Source organism: Poecilia reticulata, chromosome 7 (genome assembly GCF_904066995.2).
Source record: "Poecilia reticulata chromosome 7, P_reticulata-male-v2, whole genome shotgun sequence".
Lineage (NCBI taxonomy): Eukaryota > Metazoa > Chordata > Actinopteri > Cyprinodontiformes > Poeciliidae > Poecilia > Poecilia reticulata.
The window spans coordinates 11,180,412-11,201,068 of record NC_088836.1 but is presented as its reverse complement, the minus strand read 5'-3'; the positions used below and the strand labels follow the sequence as shown (position 1 = coordinate 11,201,068).

General features: G+C 38.1%; 3 protein-coding genes across 5 annotated transcripts; 2 read left to right on the top strand and 1 right to left on the bottom strand.

Annotated features, from left to right (window-relative positions):
• The first annotated feature begins 73 nt into the window (after positions 1–73).
• Positions 74–6,445, top strand: LOC103467255 (kelch-like protein 10). Its single transcript, XM_008413471.3, has 5 exons — positions 74–323; positions 554–1,040; positions 2,263–2,880; positions 4,443–4,592; positions 6,035–6,445. The coding sequence occupies exons 1-5, from the start codon at positions 205–207 to the stop codon at positions 6,392–6,394; spliced, it is 1,734 nt and encodes a 577-aa protein (XP_008411693.1). The 5' UTR covers positions 74–204; the 3' UTR covers positions 6,395–6,445.
• An 84-nt stretch (positions 6,446–6,529) lies between these two features.
• Positions 6,530–10,911, top strand: LOC103467254 (uncharacterized). 2 transcript variants are annotated; one of them, XM_081608871.1, is made up of 3 exons: positions 6,530–8,666; positions 8,891–8,993; positions 9,872–10,911. In XM_081608871.1, the coding sequence occupies exons 2-3, from the start codon at positions 8,926–8,928 to the stop codon at positions 10,308–10,310; spliced, it is 507 nt and encodes a 168-aa protein (XP_081464997.1). In that variant the 5' UTR covers positions 6,530–8,666; positions 8,891–8,925; the 3' UTR covers positions 10,311–10,911. The 2 variants fall into 2 exon arrangements, with proteins under 2 accessions (XP_081464997.1, XP_008411691.1); XM_008413469.2 differs by lacking the exon at positions 6,530–8,666 and having other exon boundaries at positions 8,677–8,993.
• A 36-nt stretch (positions 10,912–10,947) lies between these two features.
• LOC103467280 (protein-glutamine gamma-glutamyltransferase 2-like) lies at positions 10,948–20,043 on the bottom strand. Of its 2 annotated transcripts, XM_081608869.1 has the most exons (15): positions 19,899–20,043; positions 18,380–18,571; positions 18,057–18,284; positions 17,767–17,885; positions 16,743–16,871; positions 16,282–16,450; positions 15,759–15,891; positions 15,557–15,660; positions 14,765–14,853; positions 14,352–14,505; positions 13,405–13,493; positions 12,958–13,141; positions 12,687–12,847; positions 11,646–11,782; positions 10,948–11,320 (listed from the first exon to the last, which is right to left on the bottom strand). In XM_081608869.1, the coding sequence occupies exons 1-15, from the start codon at positions 19,933–19,935 to the stop codon at positions 11,173–11,175; spliced, it is 2,073 nt and encodes a 690-aa protein (XP_081464995.1). In that variant the 5' UTR covers positions 19,936–20,043; the 3' UTR covers positions 10,948–11,172. The 2 variants fall into 2 exon arrangements, with proteins under 2 accessions (XP_081464995.1, XP_081464996.1); XM_081608870.1 differs by lacking the exons at positions 14,352–14,505; positions 14,765–14,853.
• Positions 20,044–20,657: the final 614 nt, after the last annotated feature.

Below are 20,657 nucleotides of genomic sequence, written 5' to 3'. Positions count from 1 at the left end.
TTTAATGCAGACAGCTGGATTTATCCTTGGAATGGTTACCTTTGGAATTCTAATGACTAGTTCATGTGACGTCACAGAAACTGAAATGTCAGACAATGTGAGAGTTCTGAAATTGTCACAGCCTTTCGTTTCTGCAGGAAATCAGTCCAAGAGTGAGGAGAATAGAAAGGTCTTTAATCCTAGGGAGCAAAGATTGGTTAAAATATGTCACTGCATAACAAGCTCTGCATGAGGCAGCAGCTTTGTGACACAGTGATCAGAGTGGACGGCGGTGAATTCTACGTACACAAGGTCGTCTTGTGCAAATGCAGCCCATATTTCAGGTAAGCTCTTAGCAGTAGATGCGGCAGATTTTATGTAAAAAAGTAAAAGAGGGTGGCTTGTTAAGAAACAGAGAGTAGTAAGAAACAAGCCTAATAGAAATAAGAAGAATATTTAATGATAAACTGTGATTATCCTGTTTAATGGATTCAGTATGCACTACATGATCTGGAAATATGTGAGTATTCATTTTCAGTCCAATGACTATTTGTTTTGTTGTGTTTCTTCACAGAGCTCTGTTTAGCCACTGGTCCACACCAGACTGTGTGACCTTTGACATCCCTGGAGTGTCAACCAGCCTAATGTGTCTTATTATCGAGTTTGCCTACACAGGCAATGTTCTTCTGACAGGACAAAATGCACAGGACCTTTTCATAGTAGCAGACCGTTATAATATGACTGGCCTTTTACAAGCCTGTAGTGATTATTTAGAAAAGCAGCTGAACCCACAGAACTGTCTCAGCATCTGGATGCTTACAGATACATTCTACCACCCAGAACTGAGAGAGAAGTCCGAACTATACATTCTGAGTCATTTCAAAGAAGTTGTTGACACCTGCGCAGATTTTCTTCAGCTCTCTGCTCAACAGCTAGTTCAAATCATTGAAAGTGACTTGCTCATTGTAAAGCAGGAGAAGACGGTATACAAAGCCATCCTCAAATGGATCGCCCATGCGCCCGAGGAACGGAAACCTTACAGCTCATTACTTTTTTCTAAGGTGAGGGTGGTGGGCATTTTGGTTTTTTGGCATTCTTGGCATCAATTTACGTATAATTTCATAAATGAATAATCACAGCATTTTTATCAGTGTAATTTAGGCAGTTACCTAACTGCCTAAATTACAGTGTAACTAATTAACTGTTACAGTTAATTAGTTACTAATTAACTGTTAGTTAATTAGTTACACTGTAATTTAGGCAGTTACCTAACTGCCTAAATTACAGTGTAACTAATTAACTGTTACAGTTAATTAGTTACTAATTAACTGTTAGTTAATTAGTTACTAATTAACTGTTACAGTTAATTAGTTAGTTAATTAGGCAGTTAATTAGAAATTAACATTTCTAAATTATATAATATATATATAAATATTATATATATATATATATAATATTTATATAATATAAATATTATATATATTATATAATATATTTATATATTTCATATATAAAATGAAATATTATATAAATATTATATATATATATATATAATATTTATATAATATAAATATTATATATATATATATTATATATATATATAAATATTATATATATATATATATATTATATAATATATATATAATATATATATATATATAATATATTATATATATATATATTATATATATATATATATATATATATATAATATATAATATATATATATATATATTATATATATATATATATATATATATATATATATATATATATATATTATATATATATATATATGTATATATATATATTATATATATATATATATATAATATATATATATATATATATATATATATATATATATATATATATATATATATATATATATATATATATATATATATATATATAGCGATCACTGCGACCACTACGATGGTCGCAGTGATCGCTGGATCATATGTGTGTATATATGTGTGTATATATGCACACATATATACACTATAAATACAAATGCACACATAGACACATAGAGAGAGACTGATTGATTTTTGGTTAGGTTTAGGACCATTAATGTCATGGTGAGATGACATCCTCTGTTCTGAATTAGCTACACATTTTGGCTGAAAAGAAAAGTAGATTAAAGCCATTTCATGAAAGAGACCTTTTCATAAACTAGAAAGGTTAGCATAGTCTTTTGTACTAGCTAAGTCTGTGGCAAGCACCGGAAAGGCCATGCTTTATGCAATGTTACCCAACTCATGTATTTGTGTCTCTCTGTAGATCAGACTGGCTTGGATGTCTCCAAAGTACCTCATAGAACATGTGAATGAAAGTGAATTGGTGAAAACAAATCCAGAATGTCGAGCTATGCTCTTTCGGACATTGAACCCCATCCTGGACCACATGTCAAGGACCAGCTGCAGGTCTTTTGTCTGCCCATCTTTAGCAATCCCACGGGTGCCGCCCGCTCTCCTTTTGGCCATAGGAGGCTGGACTGATGGCAGCCCTACCAGTTTAATTGAAGCCTACGATGCTCGCAGTGATCGCTGGATAGATGTGGCCTATACCACAGAAACCATCCGGGCTTATCATGGCGCTGTCTTCTTCAAAGGATCAATTTACTGTGTTGGTGGTTTTGACAGTATTGAGCAGTTCAGCGCTGTGCATAGACTTGACCTGACCTCGCAAAACTGGGAAGAAGTGTCACCGATGCATGTCAGTCGGTGCTTTGTCAGTGTGACTGTGATGAATGACTACATATATGCTTTAGGAGGTTACAATGGACAGGAACGGCTAAACACTGCTGAACGCTATGACCCAAAATGCAACCAGTGGACTATTATTTCTTCCATGCACGAGCAGAGGAGTGATGCCAGTTGTGCAACCCTTAACAGCAGAGTAGGTGGCACTAATTTATGTTTCTGGGCTTTATGACTAGCACAGAGAAAACAGAAGATTTATTTGGTAAACTTTGGGTAATTCAGTCTGTATCACTTTATTGCCAACATGAGCAATAGTGAAATATGTCTGACCATGACATATTCCATACTCTTTGGTCCAGCACTCATCTTGTTCGAATCTTACATAAAGAACAGGAATTTCTTTGTGTTTATAGGTAGCTTCTCATAACATAGGATGGAAGTCACAAGCGGAGTAACCCAAGGTTCAGCCCTGGGACCCTTTCTATTCAATATCTAGCTCAGGTTATAACAGGAAATAAGATTAGCTATTACAACTATGCAGATGATACACAGCTCTATATTTCCATGTCAACAGGTAACTCTAAACCCATCCAGGCACTGAACATATGCGTATAAGAAATCAATGTGCAGATATGCCACAACTTTCTCCAGCTGAACAGAAACAAAACTGAAGTCAACATCTTTAAACCTAAAGAGGAACGATCAAGAGTCAGCATGAAGTCTCAGTTATTGCAGATGGAAATTAGCGAGAAGGCCCAAAATCTGGGTGTGGTGATGAACGCCGACTTGAACCTGTAGAGCCACATAAAGACAGTTACAGGGTTGGCCTTCTATCACCTGAAGAATATTATATCATCCTCCTACCATTCCTTATCTTCTTTGCCATTTTTGCCAGTAGTAACATCCGGTTGTTTATCACGAATTGTGTGATGTGAATAAAAATGTTACCTTTACAGTTTTGCAAAATACATCTATTTTGATAGGGTCGAAAACCCCCCGCATCCCAGTGCAAAGAAATTTTAGTGCGAAAACTTCTTAGTGAGAAACTTTTTGGTTTTTTCGAACATGGTGTGTTTGAAAAAACATGTTTTATCGAACACATGGTTTTTTCGAACACCTGGCTAGTCTATTCTAGCCAGTAAATAGAGCCAGACTATTCTCTGGCTCTCTGTAGGCCAGAGAATAGACTGTAAAATTCTTTTGTTAGTTTATAAATCACTAAACAGCTTTGCACCAAAAAACATTAATGACCAGTTGTTTCTCTCCCTTCCAGACCTCTCAGGTCTTCTGGTTCTGGTTCTGCTCTGCATACGCAGAGCCAGAACCAAACATGACGTTCAGCAGTATTCAGTTTCTATGCACCACAAATCTGGAACAAACTTCCAGAAAACTGCTAAACACCCGAAACACTGAGTACCTTTAAATCTAGTCTTTGACCCATAATCACTGCAACATTGACAAACATATTTGATGGGTATTGATCATTTTAATGATGGCACTTGACAAAATGTAATGTTTGTTACTGGTCTCACAACTGGCTACTGATGTTTTTATGTTTTCATGACGTAAAGCATATTAATTAAGCTGCCTTGCTGCTGATATGTGCGATACAAATAAACCTGATTGATTATTGGGTTTTAATAAAAGGGAAATGGATATTGTATGTATTGCTAGATGTCAGCCTAGAAAAACACAAGGAATTTCAGACGGTAGGTTGATATTTTTAACCAAACACCATTTATTTTCCACTTTCTCTAGGTGTACATTTGTGGTGGCTTCAACGGGATACAGTGTTTATCCACAGCCGAGTGTTACAACCCAGACGAAGACCAGTGGACCCTGATTGCCAACATGAGCAGCAGGCGTAGTGGGGTCGGCGTTGCTGCCTATGCTAACTACATCTTTGCCGTGAGTACAGTGGAGCAGAAACAAAAACACTGAGCTCAGCAGAAATATCAACCTTTGGTAAGCATGTTTGCACTTTCTTGTTCTTAGCTGACAGGAGTGGCACCTAGTTTTCCGTCACCCATCTGCTTCAAGGTTTAACAAGCTGTGCATTCAGAGATGCTATTCCATACCCCTTGGTTGGCCTTGCACAAATAATGACTTGAGCAAACCCTTCCTTCTACCGGCCCCAAACCAATCATCTAAATTTTTGAACTAGCTAAAATGAAGCGAAGTCTCACATAAATTACATAAAAAGTATTTCTTTAAACCTTAAGAAGCAGGCATGGGTTGCCAACTCCCCACTGACTGAAAGTGCTTAAAAACAGTAGAAGCCTCCTTCAAATTTCCTATTTTTGTCTGGTGTTGTAAACAATCCCTGTCTTATGCCACTCTGGGCAGTTATCAAAAACTGAGCTGGTTGGTTATGTCTTTCGTCCCTCTTAAACCTGTTGGTCCAGTCTCCTCTGAATCTCAGACACCGAGCTGCTTCTCACTGGATTCTTTTTCTTTGTTTTTTGAGCCATTTTCTACTAATTGTGGAAAGAGTTTTGTGTGGAAATTCCAGTAGATCAGCAGTTGCTAAAATACTGAAACCTGACTTAGAAGAAACCTTCAAACTCCATTAAATGCACTTTCTTCCACTTTCTCATGCTTAATTTGAACTTCAGCTGGTGTTTGAATACCTTTATTTGTGTGACGTGTGTGAGAAAGAGATTGAAGTGTTGTATCAAAGTGTTGAGCTGTTGAGTGTAAGTTAGAAAACCAGGTGTTGAACTTATCTGAAATTCTCAATGACAGCATTTGCTGCTCCAAAGCATTGATATTTATGCACGTGTTATATTTGTTGATGGTACCTCTTATATATGCATCAGATACCCAAAAACCCTCAGTTGATACTTTGTTTTGAAAATATTATACATTATTTCTCCTTTAGTCTGAAAGATAATATCGATCTAATTTCTGTAAATAACAGGCAGACCTCTTTCTTTAGTGGGAGGATCCATTTTTCACTTCAACTCGGTGTATTCATAAACTGTCAAATTGTAAGACATAACTGTTTCTTATTAATATATAAAAAATAAGAACATAAGCTAATACTACAAAGTCTCAACTTTCTTTTAACTTTAGTCTTGAAATAAGTACACATTTAAACAAGTTTTAAATTGATTATCACTTTCAGACTTCTTTATTTTTACTGAAATGTTGATTTAAAAAAAACATCACCAGATGTGCTATTCTTTAAACACTCTTTTGCACAGCCTAAAAAGACATTTGTTGACTCTGCCCCAACTTTTTCAGACATATCACAGAAAAAAAAAATCCATATAACTGTTTATTTTGAGAAAACCGGTTGTCTACTTGGGTTTTGTGACATCGTAACCATATCATATATTGTACTCTAGGTTGGGGGTTTTGATGGAGTGTCACGTTTGAACACTACAGAGGCCTACAATCCCTCCACCAACACCTGGTGCGATGTGCCCAGCATGCCGACCGCCCGCAGTAACTTTGGCATCTCCGTGATGAACGACCACCTGTTTGTCGTGGGAGGCTTCGGCGGCGTCACCACCATCCCTAACGTCGAGTTTTACGACATCAAGACCAACATGTGGCTAAGTGCCAGCGACATGAAGACGTCCCGCAGTGCACTGAGCTGCTGTGTGGTTAACGGGCTCAACAACATGGCTAAATATGCTGCCGCTCTCAACTCTATGCAGCGCCAACATTTACCTGCCGAAGAGGAAAATGAGATGGAGCAATAAAATCTATACACCTGAATTATTCCTTCAAATAAACTTCTCTGCATAAAGCCATTATGCTTTTGTGTTTGTTTTTGAGGGCATAGTTTGGGTAAGGGTTTGTTTGAAACGAAAAGTGAAACTGACGGCATGACCTAATTTTTTTGGCTGTTAAGGTGCATGTGTTAATCCCCACGTGGTTATTTGAAATATGGAAAAAATATACTAAGAGTAAGTTAGTATATTAGTATCAGTGAGTGTGTGTAATTCAGTCTGAACACTGAGTTACATGCCGTTGATCCCAGTACACATGCATTATTCAAACTGGGAGTGTATCAGAAGCAACATAATCCATAGAAGTGAAAGATCTTTATGTTTCATAAAATCAATTTAATTTTCTAACTTTTAGACCTAGAGTAAAAGGTGTTTTTTTTTTTTTTTTCGAAACACGAACATATAAAGTGAGCTAAAGAACAATGTAGGAGCAACTATGTGAACCACAAACAGATTAAATGGAAAGTTGTGGGTGCCCTCAAATTCAAAACGCTTTGTGAATTTTTGTTGTGGGGCATTTCCTTTGCCTTTATTGTTTATCTGAAGAAAATAAATGTAACTAAAGTTTGATTAAATTGCATCTGGAACATGATTCAGATCATATATTATTTTCACAACAGGCTAAATTAATGTGGGCTACCAGGTTTTGGTTTGAAAGCTGCAAGAGAAATCTTTAATTGCACCAGAGGTTGAAAACTTTCTAAATTGTTTTGTAGGTAAAGAAAACCCAAAAAGCATATCTGCTGCATACCCCATCATTCTTGGTTTTCTTGTAGGCTCATGTTAAATAATTTTTATACCTTTTGTTTTTGTCGTTTTGAGATTGTTTCTAAGAAAGAGACTGAACTGAACTCTTCTAGCCAAGGTTAACGTTTGTAATTTCTCTTTGCATTAATTAACTGAAAAGCTGTCGTGTTGCTTAAAAAGCCTCTCCAGGATGCTCAGTCTCAAATTTGCACAACTCTAAAATAAACTACACATTTATAAGGATGTCAAGGTTTAGTTTAGTTTATTGCCAAACGTTTCTCCCTCACATGTGTTCAGGTAGTTTATTACTCCATGCCTGTGTTTCATTGGTTGATTACCCTTCTCTGGGCAGCATGTACATGCAACTGTTTCCTTATCTTAAGCTTGTTTTTTTTATTTTGCCTGTGAATAATGCAGTTTCCGACTTTTCCCCAAGTCTTTCTGTATGGACATGGACTTCTGTCCAGTCCATTACCTTTAACTGGTCACTAACTGATCTCTCCCTGCTTGATTTCAGTCTATTGACTAAATTCTAAGCATTCGGACGGGAATTTCCACTGTTTGCCAAGATTCTGTCTTATCACCATGAAGTGAGAACTGTAATTTTAGTAGTTTTTTTATAGGGAGTTCTTAGGTATTTCTATGAAACCAATTGTGAGCATTTACAGCGATACCAGAGTCTAGTTAATACTAACTCACTGGTTCATTTATCAGAAACTAGTGTGTTAAAAGTTTACAAATTCTGATTAACAGAAGTCCAACAATGTGATAGTATTATGGTTGAAAGGTCAAGCTCTCAACTGAGCTACTGAAAATCAGCCAAACAAAACTTTTTGCTGCACAAACCAGCACAAACATTTGACACCAATTTTGTTTGATTTTATAAAAGTGTGTGTGTGTGGTTGACCTTTTGACCTTTCACATTTCATTAATATCTTCAAAGCTAAAGCAGCACAAACAAAAAAGTTTGCTGCACAACCAAGCTCAAACGTAGTCGAGTTAATTGACACCCATTTGGGGCTGGTTGACCTTTGATGACCTCTAGAAATATTTCTTTATATCTTTAAAATGATAGCAGTACAAATGAAAATCTTTTGCTGCACAAACCAGCACAAACGTAGCACAAACGTTCAACACCAATTTTGCCTGATTTGAAGAAGGGGGGTGGGGCCAACCTCACTCAGGTATCCAAATCACTTTCTACACAACTTTATTCTTTTGGACATAAAAACGTATGTGCGTAAACAAAGCAGAACTCAAATCGAAGCAAATCACGCTGTGATTGAATCACTCTGCAACTCAGTGTGGTAATTTGCGGGTCACACGTAGGAAGGGACTGAAGATACTGAGCATGAGAGTTAAAGGTCCTGATTAGCAGAGTCAATAAGAGCTCACTTGTGACGAGCTGACGCAGTGAGATTTCACATTCAGGCTAAAACCAGACATATTCTTTCCAAATATCTGGCTGTTGTTGCAACAAGCTGGTCGACTGAAGGTAAGCAAGGCTACGCATCAGAATTGTTTCACTTTTATAGGATGTCCAGATGGTGAAATTGTTGACATGTACTTTCAGCTGTTCTGCTATAATTTGATGTAATTAAATCTATTCCAAAGACTTACTGGATGAACACTTTTTACTTCACCCACTGCTTATTTTGTTTGTAGGTTTTAAAAATCCATCTTAATCAATCTAATGGGTTTTTTGTCTGCATGTCACAGCCCCCGTCTGGTCACCTTCCACCTACCTCAACACAATGCCTCGCCGTCGCTGCGCCGTTGAGATCAGGAACAATACAAACTACTACACTCTTTCCAACCCAAGGTGGTGCATTGCTCTTATTACTCCCTTTTTGTCAAGTAAACCTGTTTAAACAAGGCAATTCACTGGAGCAACGGAAACGTCTGGAACACGTCTGGCCTCGAGGGCCAGGCATTTTCAACTTTCACCCGAGTCAAAGAGCGAAGTCATTAGGAGGACTCTGAAGAACTTACTGAGGAGGTGATTCAGCCATTTGATTCAGCTGTGCTGGACCAGGGATCCGTCTAAAAGGTTCCCGGCTGGATTTGTTGACCTCCTGCACCAGAAGGAAATAAAGACATTTGTTTATATTATGAAATCATGCAGCTTTTGTTAGAGGGTGTTTTTTTAAACATGCACTGCTGTTTGAACAATTTCCATAATGCAGCTTCCAAACTATCAGGACATGTGGTGATTTCATAAAAACCTCATCAACTGGATTTTTTGGAGTCATTCCAGACAAGCTAAGGAATTTTAAAGTCTGCCAGTTCGTGACTTGGAATACGTTTAGATAATGTGCTTTAACGTACATTAAAAGAGGCATTAACTTTAAATGTGGGTACATCACTGAAGTGTTAAGAAGTCTGTCAAAATTTTCACCCAGCCAGGCAAACACTGATGTAAACAATATTCATAACTTTAGAAGATGTTTGCGTGTTGTGAGTGGCTCCAGTGATCTCATAACACACCAACTCATCGCTGCAGAAAAGTGATGAAACGGCTTCAGATAAGATAAAGCCTCATCTAAAGCGAGAATTTGTCTCACATTGCAGTTCCTGACATTTTCTTATGTAAATGTTTCTTCTTTTCTCTATAGATTTTTATAAACCCTGTAAGCTATCTTCACGAGAACAACAAGATAAATACAAATAAATCTGATTTTCTACGTCTCCACTTTTCAGGGTCTACACTGAGAGCGGCTTCTGCCAGGTCCCTTTCCCTTCGATGGTCGATCCCTGCTCTGCCGTCAAGGCTCACTTCAACAAGACGACAGGCCTGGCGAGCGGCGCTGTTGGCGTTTTCACTTACGACCTTTTCGATGGCGAGCTGAACGACTACAACCACATCATGGCCGTCATGTTCTCCGTGCCGTATGACAGAGTCATTTATTCCAACTGGTTTGCTGTGGGAATCTTTAATAAAGATAGAAAATGCGACCGCAGCCTTTTTGTCAAGATGTACAATGGAAGTGAGAGTAACTTTGTCAGAGGGAAGGCTGACGAGCCAGCCAGTAGTCACCCCCGTTTTTACGAGGGTGACTACGTTATTCTCAGTGCCTCCATGACAAACTTGGGCGAAGCCTTCCTGTCGGTGGAGATCAATGACACTGGATTGTATTAAGTCTTTGATGTGATAACTAACTATAAGATGTGATCACCCGTATTCCTAACAAATGAGTGAATCACTGATACAGCTGAAAGCGGCGCTTCAAGTTAAGAGCAAATATCTACTGAGGCTCGTTTGTCACATTAAACCCTTTTTCTCAGGCATTGAAGGTATCATCCATTAAGCCCACATTTCTGTAATTATTTTTATATTTAGCTGATGTAATATTATTAAACTATATATAATTATACGGGTGTGGGAGCTATTATCAATGAAAACTCTACAGAAACTCATTTTGACTAGCGAGTGTTCCTCATTTCACACCACAGGCTGAAATGCAAAAAACTTCTTGTGATTCTGATTGTATGAATGTTGAATTGTTGAATTCTCCCTAAAAGTAGAAAGCCATTCTTCTGAATAAAAAATAAAATAAATCTGAATATTTTCTGGTAACTGTTTATTTTAGGTTTAATTTAGAATGTATAAATGATGGGTTTGTGTGATCCAGGCAGCCAAGCTTCTCCTTATTGCTCATTTCTGCATTTATTGATGGGTCTAATGTACTTGCACCATTGTTCTGAGATGTGTATTATTTTCTGTAGTTGAAATAGCTTTTTTCCTCAAATACAACAAAACACCATGATCCCATATCTTTTTTTTTTTTTTTGTTAATCATGATTTATTTTATGAAATGCCTTTTTAAATTAAGAAACAATAATTTTATTTTCAATTGCACATGCTGTGGTGCAGCAACAAAACTATGAGAGAAATTATCCAAGGATTCTCTGAATATTTAGTAAAACTCCTGTGCTTTGCAGTTTCACATTTCTATTAAACTATAACAAAGACTAATTGTGCCAAAGAATTGTGGTTTAAATCATTTCTCCACAACAACATCAGTGAAGTTCTTGATGTTCTTCAGTTTGTCACTGTCAAAGTTCACCAGGAGGACGCTGGAGCCAGCAACAGTGGGTTTAAACTCAATGCTGGCCTTTGCTGCTTCATTTGCTCCCACAGATCCAACCCTGCAAGAGAGACTCATGTTAATTACCTGCGTTTGCAGTGGTTTTATGATTTTACGTTGGGTTTTTTATGTTCATATTTTGTATTTCGTGGTTCTTTATATAGTTTTGTTGAGTCTAATTTGGTAATATTGTTCTCTGTCATGTAGAAGTATTTATCTCTGTGTTTTTATTGACAGTTCCTTCAACTTCCTCCTACCACATCTGCCTTTTGTCACTACAAATGTCACATCATTGATCACTGAATGAAATCATATTTTATCTTGTTTCCAGTGCCAGTGGTTAGTTTTCAGTAATCAAGCGAAGGCTGTAACATAACTTCACGTACGTTGCTTTTATGGGTTTGCTGCCTGTGAGTCCGATGCCATCGATGGCGAAGCTGCAGCTCAGCAGGGGCTCTGGTAAAGGGTTCAACAAGGTCAGCTCTACGGTCACCGGCTGGTTCACTCTGGCTTCGCCCACCAGCTGCAGACAGGAGGTTCCGGTTTCACCATAAAAGACATGACATAATGTGACATCAGGTAGACAAAATTCCAGATTTTGAAATGTGAAACGTAAGCACTGCAGTGTAGAAGAGGGTAAAAATATACAAATCAATGTTAAACTATACTTTTCATCTGGGTAATTATCTCTTGTACTATATTTACTCTGCTGAAAGGCAGCTCTTTAAGTTCACATTAAGCTTCACAACACAAATCGACCTCTCTAGGTCAGACAGAAACACTGGTGTTGATGTGGAACTTATTTGTTTTCATGTTCCAAATCCAGAGACTGAAATGATCTCAAGCTCCGTCAGGCTGAGGTGGAGAGTGTCTCTGAGCAGAAATGTTTATGCGTTTGCACGAAGTTTAGTCCTGACATGTTGATACATGAAGATTTGATTCGATTCAAACTATTTCGCTGTAGCGCTGGCTGAATGCTTAACCTCATTCTCCAGCTGGAAGTTAACGCTCCAGCAGGAGTTCTGCCACCACCATCAGCCTCCATTTGGATGGTGATAGTCTCATGTTTTCTTTGTGATGTGCAAGGTTAGCCTTTGAATTCACATAGAGCTCTGTGTGTAGGTCAGACAGTTCTGTTTAAACATCTGCAAGATGTTTACTAAATCTTATAATGAAAAGTAGCAGTTCCATGAGAAATATGTCATTCTCCATACTGGACTGTTAGTTGTGCAGGTGAGAAAGGTTGAAAGGTTAAATTATGTACTCCTGATATGACCAAAAAAGCAGATTTGGGGTGCTGAGCTATCTAGATTAATAAGATTATTGACATGATTGCTATTTATTAATATGCATACTTTTGGAAAGGGTAAAAGAATAAATAAGTAAATGTGTCTCTACTAATTCTCTTGCGGCCTGCAGGTCCTAACCTTGATCCCGATGTCTGGCTCGTCCAGCACAATTGTTTTTTCAGCCTTCTGGAAATCGACAGTCTCCTTGTCGATGGTGATGGCCGACACCTGGATCAGCAGGTCAGAGGTGATCGCCGGTTCATACCGCTGGTACTGCAGTTTCAGAGAAAGACGTCTCTCTGAACAAATGCGTGCACTGATCAGTCTACACATTACAACCACTGACGAGGATGTCCGACTATTTACCTCACAAAGAAATTAAACAGTTGGTACTGAGCTCAGAGCAAACCTTCTCCAGAGGGCACCTCCAGGTTGTCCGATGAAAATCCACAAAGGTCCCCAATTTTTCCATTGTAGCTGACCGCTCTGGCATAGAAAATGAGTTTGCAGTTCCTTGTGTCCATGCAGTTGTTCGTTAGGAGAGCATACACCTCAAAGCTGGAGCCCACAATCATGTTTTCAGCCAGTTTGATCTAAAAAGGGACGAAGAACGAGAGAAAGTCATTGGTGCAAGTCGCACTAGAACTGATTTACAGCAAAGATGCAGATTCTGTTGTAATGACTTTAGTTCTTTATCCCAGTGCGTTAACGTTCAGCTTTTTGTTTTTGATTCATAGGCAACATTGCTGTTTATTTTTGAATAGACACTTTTTACTTCCTGTTTGGACTGTTTCTAATGACCTGTAGAGGAGGTTTTTCTGCCGTTTTCAGGGAAACAATTAAAGCTTAATGCTACCTTAAGATGAAGCCCAGGCTTTTCTCTTCTCTTCAGCAGCATGTTGCGATTCTGGGCCCTCTCATACACCTCCCGCTCCTCTTTTGAGCCTGAAATCATCAAAGTTGCAAAAGAATATGAAACCGAAATAAATATCATAAACATAGCTGAGATTAGCGTAGCAATCACTTTTCTGAGGGAGCTGATTCTGTGTGTCTCTGGTCTTGCCAGAAACTCACCGAAGTTACTCATCCGGTACTTATTAGACTTTTGACGAGCGTTTGCAACGATGCATTACGTAACAGATAAAAACCCTTATTTGGAGGGAGTGTAAGCTCCAAAATACCAGAAAGCTGAAGTCTAATTGAAGCCGAAGTCTATTTCAAGGTCTGGAAATTTCATTCTAATAGGAAAAAAAAAGCAAGTTGCAGTTTTGCACTAAATCCACATGCAAAATTATAACTCATCATAAATTACTTTTGTATTGTTTCAGAGATTTAATTAGTTCTAAACTAGTAGAATAAAAATAATTCACAATATGAAATACTTTGATGGATTTAGAAGACACAGTTTCATAATTGCAATAGCAAACATTGAACTTGGACAAGATCTGTGGGACAAAAAAAATATGTCCGCCGGTTCCAATGTTACGATAAAGGCCTTCCACACACGTTTTGACCAGAGAGTGAAATGTGTGAGTATCTATCACAGTTCAAAAAGTCAGATGTCACCACAGCAGACCGCCACGAAGCTTAAATGTAATGACAGCAAAAGAGCAAACAAAGGTTTTGAAGTATTTTTTGGTTATCTGTTTTTGACATGTTGTTTTTTTTGCAAATACATTTATGAATGTGTGTCACTCAAGAAAAGAGTGATGCCGTCTTACCCACATGAAAATCACTCCATCGTCTCATTGTTAGAGAACTAACCGGGTTTTGTTTTAGAAAACAGATGTGACTTTTCATTACCTTCTGGATATTTGTACTGGTGCGTGATGTCATGTCTTTCGTTTGCGCCGACAGCTTTAGTGCTGATAAAATGGCCAACAGATTTAGTGGATTCACTGAACGTCACAAACTGTCCTGTGGACAGCTGCATCAAGTCCTCGACATCCGCATTGACCTGAACGCATGAAATGTCAACGATAAAGAAAATATATTAGGAGGATGTTAATGTTTACCATCGTCTTGCAACTGAAAACACGCACTTAAAAACTGCAGAAAAGTTTTAGGAATGTTATCTGAATATTTTTAAAACAAAAGTTCACTGTAAATAGGTTAGATATAATTTCATTCAAATATAAGTAAATAAATGTAATTTGATTTATTTACATGCTTCTTGGATAAAGATGTGTTTTAGAGCAAAAGAAAAGAAAATTCACCTCAGCAAAAATGAAAGGCGTGTCATACTTCAGGCCCACCTCTCCTTCTTTGATGGCGCACAGTGAAGCTGGGCCACAGCAGAAAACTCCTGACAACGTCAAGGAGCCAAGAAAAAAAAAATCAGCATTTAAAACAGTCTCTGGCTGCACATGTACAGTTTTACAGACAAACTCCCTTTTCTCTGGTTGGAATATGTTACAACCTTACTCAAAAATGCAGAACATTTATTTCCGCTTAATTAAAGCCTCTGTTTTTTTCCTGACCCACTTGTTTCAGGAAATTAGCTCTGTCTGGAGCTGCACCTAAATGACAACTGGGCTCTTGGACCTCTGTCTGTTTAAGGTCCTTCTTCTCACATTTTGCTGTGTTGCCAGATGTAGTAATGGTTCTGACGGTCCGTGAAAGACCATGATGCTTTTATAAGATGTTCAATGACGGAGAATGTTTTTTTATTTATTTTAATTCAGTCAACTGAATTTAGCACCAGTTAAACAAGTTATAGAAACTTTTTACGGATGATCAGTGGAAACAGGATGCGCCGTACTTTTGACTGTCATGGTAAAGCTTTGGAAACAAGCTAAAGCTTTTTTTATTTATTGTTTAAGTATTATCTGTAAAAAAATAATGTGGTCCATTTGGATAAAAGGCTTGAAAAGTCGAGCGCTGTGAATGCTTTTGATGCACTAGGAATCAATTAGCACCAAATATATGTATGTATGTATGTATCTACAGGGTATCGTGGCATATATAGTGGAAACCCAGCTGCTGTTATTTTATTGATTTATTTTTACCATCACTTGTCTCCTGGGGTGTTGGGTCACTAGTTTGCCACCCATCAAACTTGCTCCCCAAGTCTGGACGAGTCATCCAGCTGTCCACCCACACATGGAAGTTCCTGGATAAGAAAAAAAAAAGAGTTGCAAATGAGAGGAACATGAGTTTGTATCACAGGGTTGCACATGGTCACAGTATATTAGTATATGTTTCACTCACCATATTGAATCGTCTCTAGAAATTTGGTCTCCATTTTCATCGAAGAAGCGTTCGATCACCAGGTTCGCGTTAGTGTCGTGAGCTGATCCGAAGTTAGTGACCACTCGACATGGAATGCCCAGAGCGCGGAACACTGAAGGGGGAGCAAAATCCTTCTACATCACGGGCAAATTAAAGCGTACTTCAGATAGCATCAGTGATACTGACGCTTTAAACTAAAGCATCAAACAGAGAAGACTGAAGGAAGACTGAGACTAAATTTAGGCTGTTGATTAAGAGAAGAGACCGTCGAGAACCCAGTAGGATGGAGAAGGCTGTTAGTGCCATAAGCAGGATTTTGAATTGGACTATGCTGTTTTCTATGTGCCACAATAATATTCTATTTTTAGCTTATATAATGGTTATATAATGGAGCACAATCTATTGCAAATAGTTATTTCCTTTTGTTTGTGTGTGTGTGTGGTGCGGGGGGAGGGGGGAGGGGTGGAGAGGGGGAGCAATCATGCTCTATGTAATATCCAACCTGTGCATGCAACAGCAGCAAAGACCCAGCACTGGCCGTAGTGGACCGGACCGCTCTCTGCCCACTGCCGCAGGATTTCCCCGCTGCCCATCCACAGTCCAGGATGGGTGCCATCTGAAAACTCTGCCCACTCTCCCACCAACACGCCTCGGTCGTCATTACTGTTGATCTGTGAGAAACAACAGCAACAACCATACAAGAGAAATATTAGACACACCATATATGTGTATATATAAAGACACATGGATTCCAGAATACCACATCTGTGCCTGCTGCATAACACTTCTGAAACCATTTTTATTAAAAGTATTGTAAAATCTTTGTTTAGGTTCTGCAACTACATTTTAAATAAATAAATAAATAAATAAATAAATAAATAAATAAATAAATAAATACAGTATTTGCTTTTGTTCTCTGAATTGTTCTTTAAGTCATATTATTGTTATTGTAATTATTGTTACCATAGCACTAAGCGCCCTGGTCACATAGATGGGATCTCTCCGGGAAGAAACGTCCTTATCGGCATCCGACACAAATTTAGGATTGTTGTCCAAAATCTTCAGACAGATATCCAGAATTCCTGGTTCAAACTGCAGAGGAATAGATAAATAGTAATGAGATCAACAGAGGACATTAAACAAAATCACTCCAAAGGTCTCAGTAGTCTGCGGATTGCAAGACTTCATGTTTTTGTAAATTCAACGTCAACACGATAAAAGTCGACTTGACGTCGATTAGTCGCAGAGACGTCATGGAAATGTAAGCGAAAATGTTTCGCAGCAACTTACAAGCGTTATCAGCTACATTCAAAAATCACGTAGACTGTGGAGAATTAAACGACAAAAATCTCGGTCCAATAAGATGCACAAAGTTGAGTCTGACTCTTTCTTTTTTCCGAACACCGGCTGCAGGAATCATATTATTACGTTGACCACCATTGTGTTTTGAGAACACAATAAACTGAACTTACTACGAACGGATTCCATTTGATTACTGTTCAGTTCAGCGCAGCTTCCCGATGAGATCAGCAGGATGCTCCGCTGACTCTCATTCTGCGGGATGAACCGACATGCAGACCACGGCAGAAATAACCTCCATCCGATCCTCAGAATGCAACTGGAACTTAGTCTCCAGCTGTTGTCAGACAATATTTTTGCAACAGCGATGCTTCAACACGAAGGGTAACGGGATCAGTCGGTTGGATGAAAAACCCGACATCATTCCGGCAGTCTTTTGTTCGTTTTTCTTCTTTTTTTTTAAAGAATTATTTCAGAACTAGTTGCCTTTATTTGACAGCAATGGGACATAAAAAAGGGGGCATGAGGTGACGGGGGGGTTGAAGCCGAGGCGGTCCTAGTCTGTTTGGCGCCCTGGGAGAACTACATTTTCGGCACCTCCCCCTCCCTCTCTCCAATATCCAACCCCACTCCACAAAGTCATTGACCGGTGGGGTAAGGTGGGGTATGGTGGGGTAGGGTTGGGTACCTGCCCAAAGTTCCAGGGTTTCCCTTTAATCCTTTTGTGTGATCCTCTGTAGATCAGCCCGTGTTGTGCTAGAACGTACTCCTTCCTCTTTTCCTCACTCTTCATGTAGACTGCATCATCTGTTAGTTAGACACAACAGATTAAGTGTGAACCCCTTCACATTATTTCCATATAAAACTGTTAGAGAAAGCAATTTTGAAGCCGATAACAGTTTTTTTTAGGGAGACTAAGATTTATTAGTTTAAGTTTAAATCGTAGTAAATTTATCAAAGACAGTTTAATGAACTCACCAGGACACCAGGCATTGAAAAGCAGAGTAAACTGTCCTAAGCTTGTCTTCTGACCCAACTGGTCTAAAGTCAGAGTATAGATCCCGATGGGGGCTTTGGGAGAGGAACTGATGGACACAGTTACTGTTCTTCCAGAGGCATCAGTAGCAGCTGAAGCGCTCCACTCTGTGTCCGATGCCTGTGGACTGAAGGTAACTTTGGTGTCAGATTCTCTTCTTGGTAATGGACCTGCAGAAACACAGATATAAATAGGAGTATATGCTGATTAAATTGATATAAATCAATATAAAAAAACTGGGTGTAAGGCTGCAAGAGGGGAGTACCGGTTTCAACGTCGAACACGAAGTTTGTTTTGCCCACTTTGAACTCTTTGCTGCTAGATGACAGGTGTAAAACAATGCTGAAGGGCTGCCCCCTTCTGACAACCAAGCACTCCTGCCCAAAAAGATCAGTGTGGTGATTGCTGTGGTTGCCCTTAATATTCAGATCACAGCGCTCAATGTCTAATGCTGTTCCTATACAGAAGCAAAGAAATCTTGGTCACGCATCGTCATTCCTCACAGATCGTAAATCATTTCAATTCAACATTCTTCCTGAAGTTACATAACGTCCCTGGTCTGAAATATTTCTCAATCTCAATCTCACACTCAAGTGAGTTTGTGTGCAGAAACCTAAAGGATGTGCATCAGAAGTAAGAGCACAAAACAAACAAGCGCTATCACAATTAAAACAGAAATACTACCACCTTACCTTGGCTCATTTCTGCAGAGAAATTGTTGTTCAGCCTTTGAGGGAAAAGTTTTAGTAAATTTAATAAATTAAAGAGTCAGTAAAAAGTTTCGTAGGTTATGGATCCTTTTTATCATCATGAAAATGTTAAGAACTTCTCAATGCTATCTTCATTTTTGAGAATGATGAATGAAACTGATTTAAAATGGCAAATATTTAACTCTATGGTTGTACCCCCAAAGTCTTCATATCCCTGGTAGATTTTGATGTAGAACTATTTGTGTTGAACAAAGAAGATTATATCGGATATCGGATGACCCTCTCCCCCCAACCAAAAAAAAAAAAACAAAAACAAAAAAAAAACAGAACAGAACAGAAATTAACAATGTAAATGGGTTATCAATTTGGAAAAAAAACCTTATCTCTATTCATTAAATTCTGATAAACAACAGCATGTTAAAGTTTTTATACCCTCAATTGATAATTTTTTTGTGGCATGCATTGAATTAAACCCTTATAAAACTGATTGTCAACTTTTGCTCGTTTTCCCTTGTTATTTTTGGCAAATTATCTTTGATTTTGACAATGAATTAATTCAATCAAGCATTCATTTGCTTACTCACTTACTAAAAACATTTTTTTTCCCATTGCTACATTTTGCTTCGTTGCACAGTCTAAGCTGTCACATTTTCTGGTGCTTTTAGCAGTTTAATTCCCCCAGCTGATCAAAGCCCATCTCTCGTTCAGCAACCCCATGTTGGATTCAAACGAGTTTTAAATGTGAGCTCTGTCTGAACTAGTCTATGTGGGTTTGGATTTTTTTTTTTGGTGCAGGAAGAGGTGCCCTGCATCAGTCTTTACTTGTTTGTTACCTGTTGCCGTTAGCACGCTTCAGCTTCTGTAGTCCAATTTCTATCACGCACTAGCGCGTGCGTTCTCAATCGCAACAGACACACGTAATTAGTAAGTCACGCTATTGCTTGGATTTTACCGCACCAGTCCCTGAACTTCACATTTTAACGAAAAAAAAAAGCGCAATGCGACTTGGATGTAACGAGTAACGCGACGGTAGTTTTGTAGAAATGTAGTTAAGTAGAAATTACAGATACTTACTGTAACATGTAGTGGAGTAAAGGTCGAAAGTATCCATTATTAAATCTACTTAAAGTACATATGCACGAAAATTGTACTTCAGTTACTTCCCACCACTGATCATAGTCATGGAAACGACGTTAGCGTCAGCGAGCCCATAAAAACTCTCACGTTCTGAATTCTTTCCCTTCGAGACTTTGGAAGGAGATGCACGAAGAAGCCCAAGGAGGTTTGAGCTTGGTGAAGAAGTCTACTTTCCAAAACTTACCGAAGTAGCACTTCCTGAAGAAGCCTGCGGTAAATGATCTTTTGAAAGATGACTGCTGCCAGAGGAGCACCTGCAGAGTTATGAGCTGGAAGGTTAATATTGTTATTCTAATATTTTAATTTAATAAACAAAAACAAATTATTCCGGAGATATTAGTAATTACTAAATTATTTAGCTTATTTTGTGTTTATTTTTGTGTTTGTTTTAACCTGGCTATACGGTATAACATAAAAAAAAAAAAACTGTTAGCATTCTTTGCTCGCATAGATTTTTGGTATTTTCTCGACTGGAAATGTCAGTAATGTTAAGCTGCGGGTGTAGTCATTTTAAGAAATACACTTATTCTAGTTAATGACATTCACTTTTGTTGAATTTAGTGTCAAATTCTTGGAAATCTAGCTTGTCCTTGGTCCATTTTAAATGTGCTGATAAACAATGGTTTCCATGGAAACATTTAATAAAATAAATGATATTTAATATTTCTATATTAAAAAGAACCCTTTTGTTTCCTA

Bases quoted from the DNA above. Each gene is read 5' to 3' on its own strand.
- LOC103467255 (XM_008413471.3), top strand. From the start codon at position 205: ATGTCACTGCATAACAAGCTCTGCATGAGGCAGCAGCTTTGTGACACA. The intron at 324-553 runs GTAAGCTCTTAG...GTTTCTTCACAG, and splicing joins AAATGCAGCCCATATTTCAG to AGCTCTGTTTAGCCACTGGT. The intron at 2,881-4,442 runs GTAGGTGGCACT...CACTTTCTCTAG, and splicing joins GTGCAACCCTTAACAGCAGA to GTGTACATTTGTGGTGGCTT.
- LOC103467280 (XM_081608869.1), bottom strand. From the start codon at position 19,935: ATGGATACTTTCGACCTTTACTCCACTACATGTTACA. The intron at 14,854-15,556 runs GTAAAAATAAAT...TGACGTTGTCAG, and splicing joins ACCCCAGGAGACAAGTGATG to GAGTTTTCTGCTGTGGCCCA. The intron at 11,321-11,645 runs GTACGTGAAGTT...TCTCTCTTGCAG, and splicing joins AGCAAACCCATAAAAGCAAC to GGTTGGATCTGTGGGAGCAA.
- LOC103467254 (XM_081608871.1), top strand. From the start codon at position 8,926: ATGCCTCGCCGTCGCTGCGCCGTTGAGATCAGGAACAATACAAACTAC. The intron at 8,994-9,871 runs GTGGTGCATTGC...TCCACTTTTCAG, and splicing joins TACACTCTTTCCAACCCAAG to GGTCTACACTGAGAGCGGCT.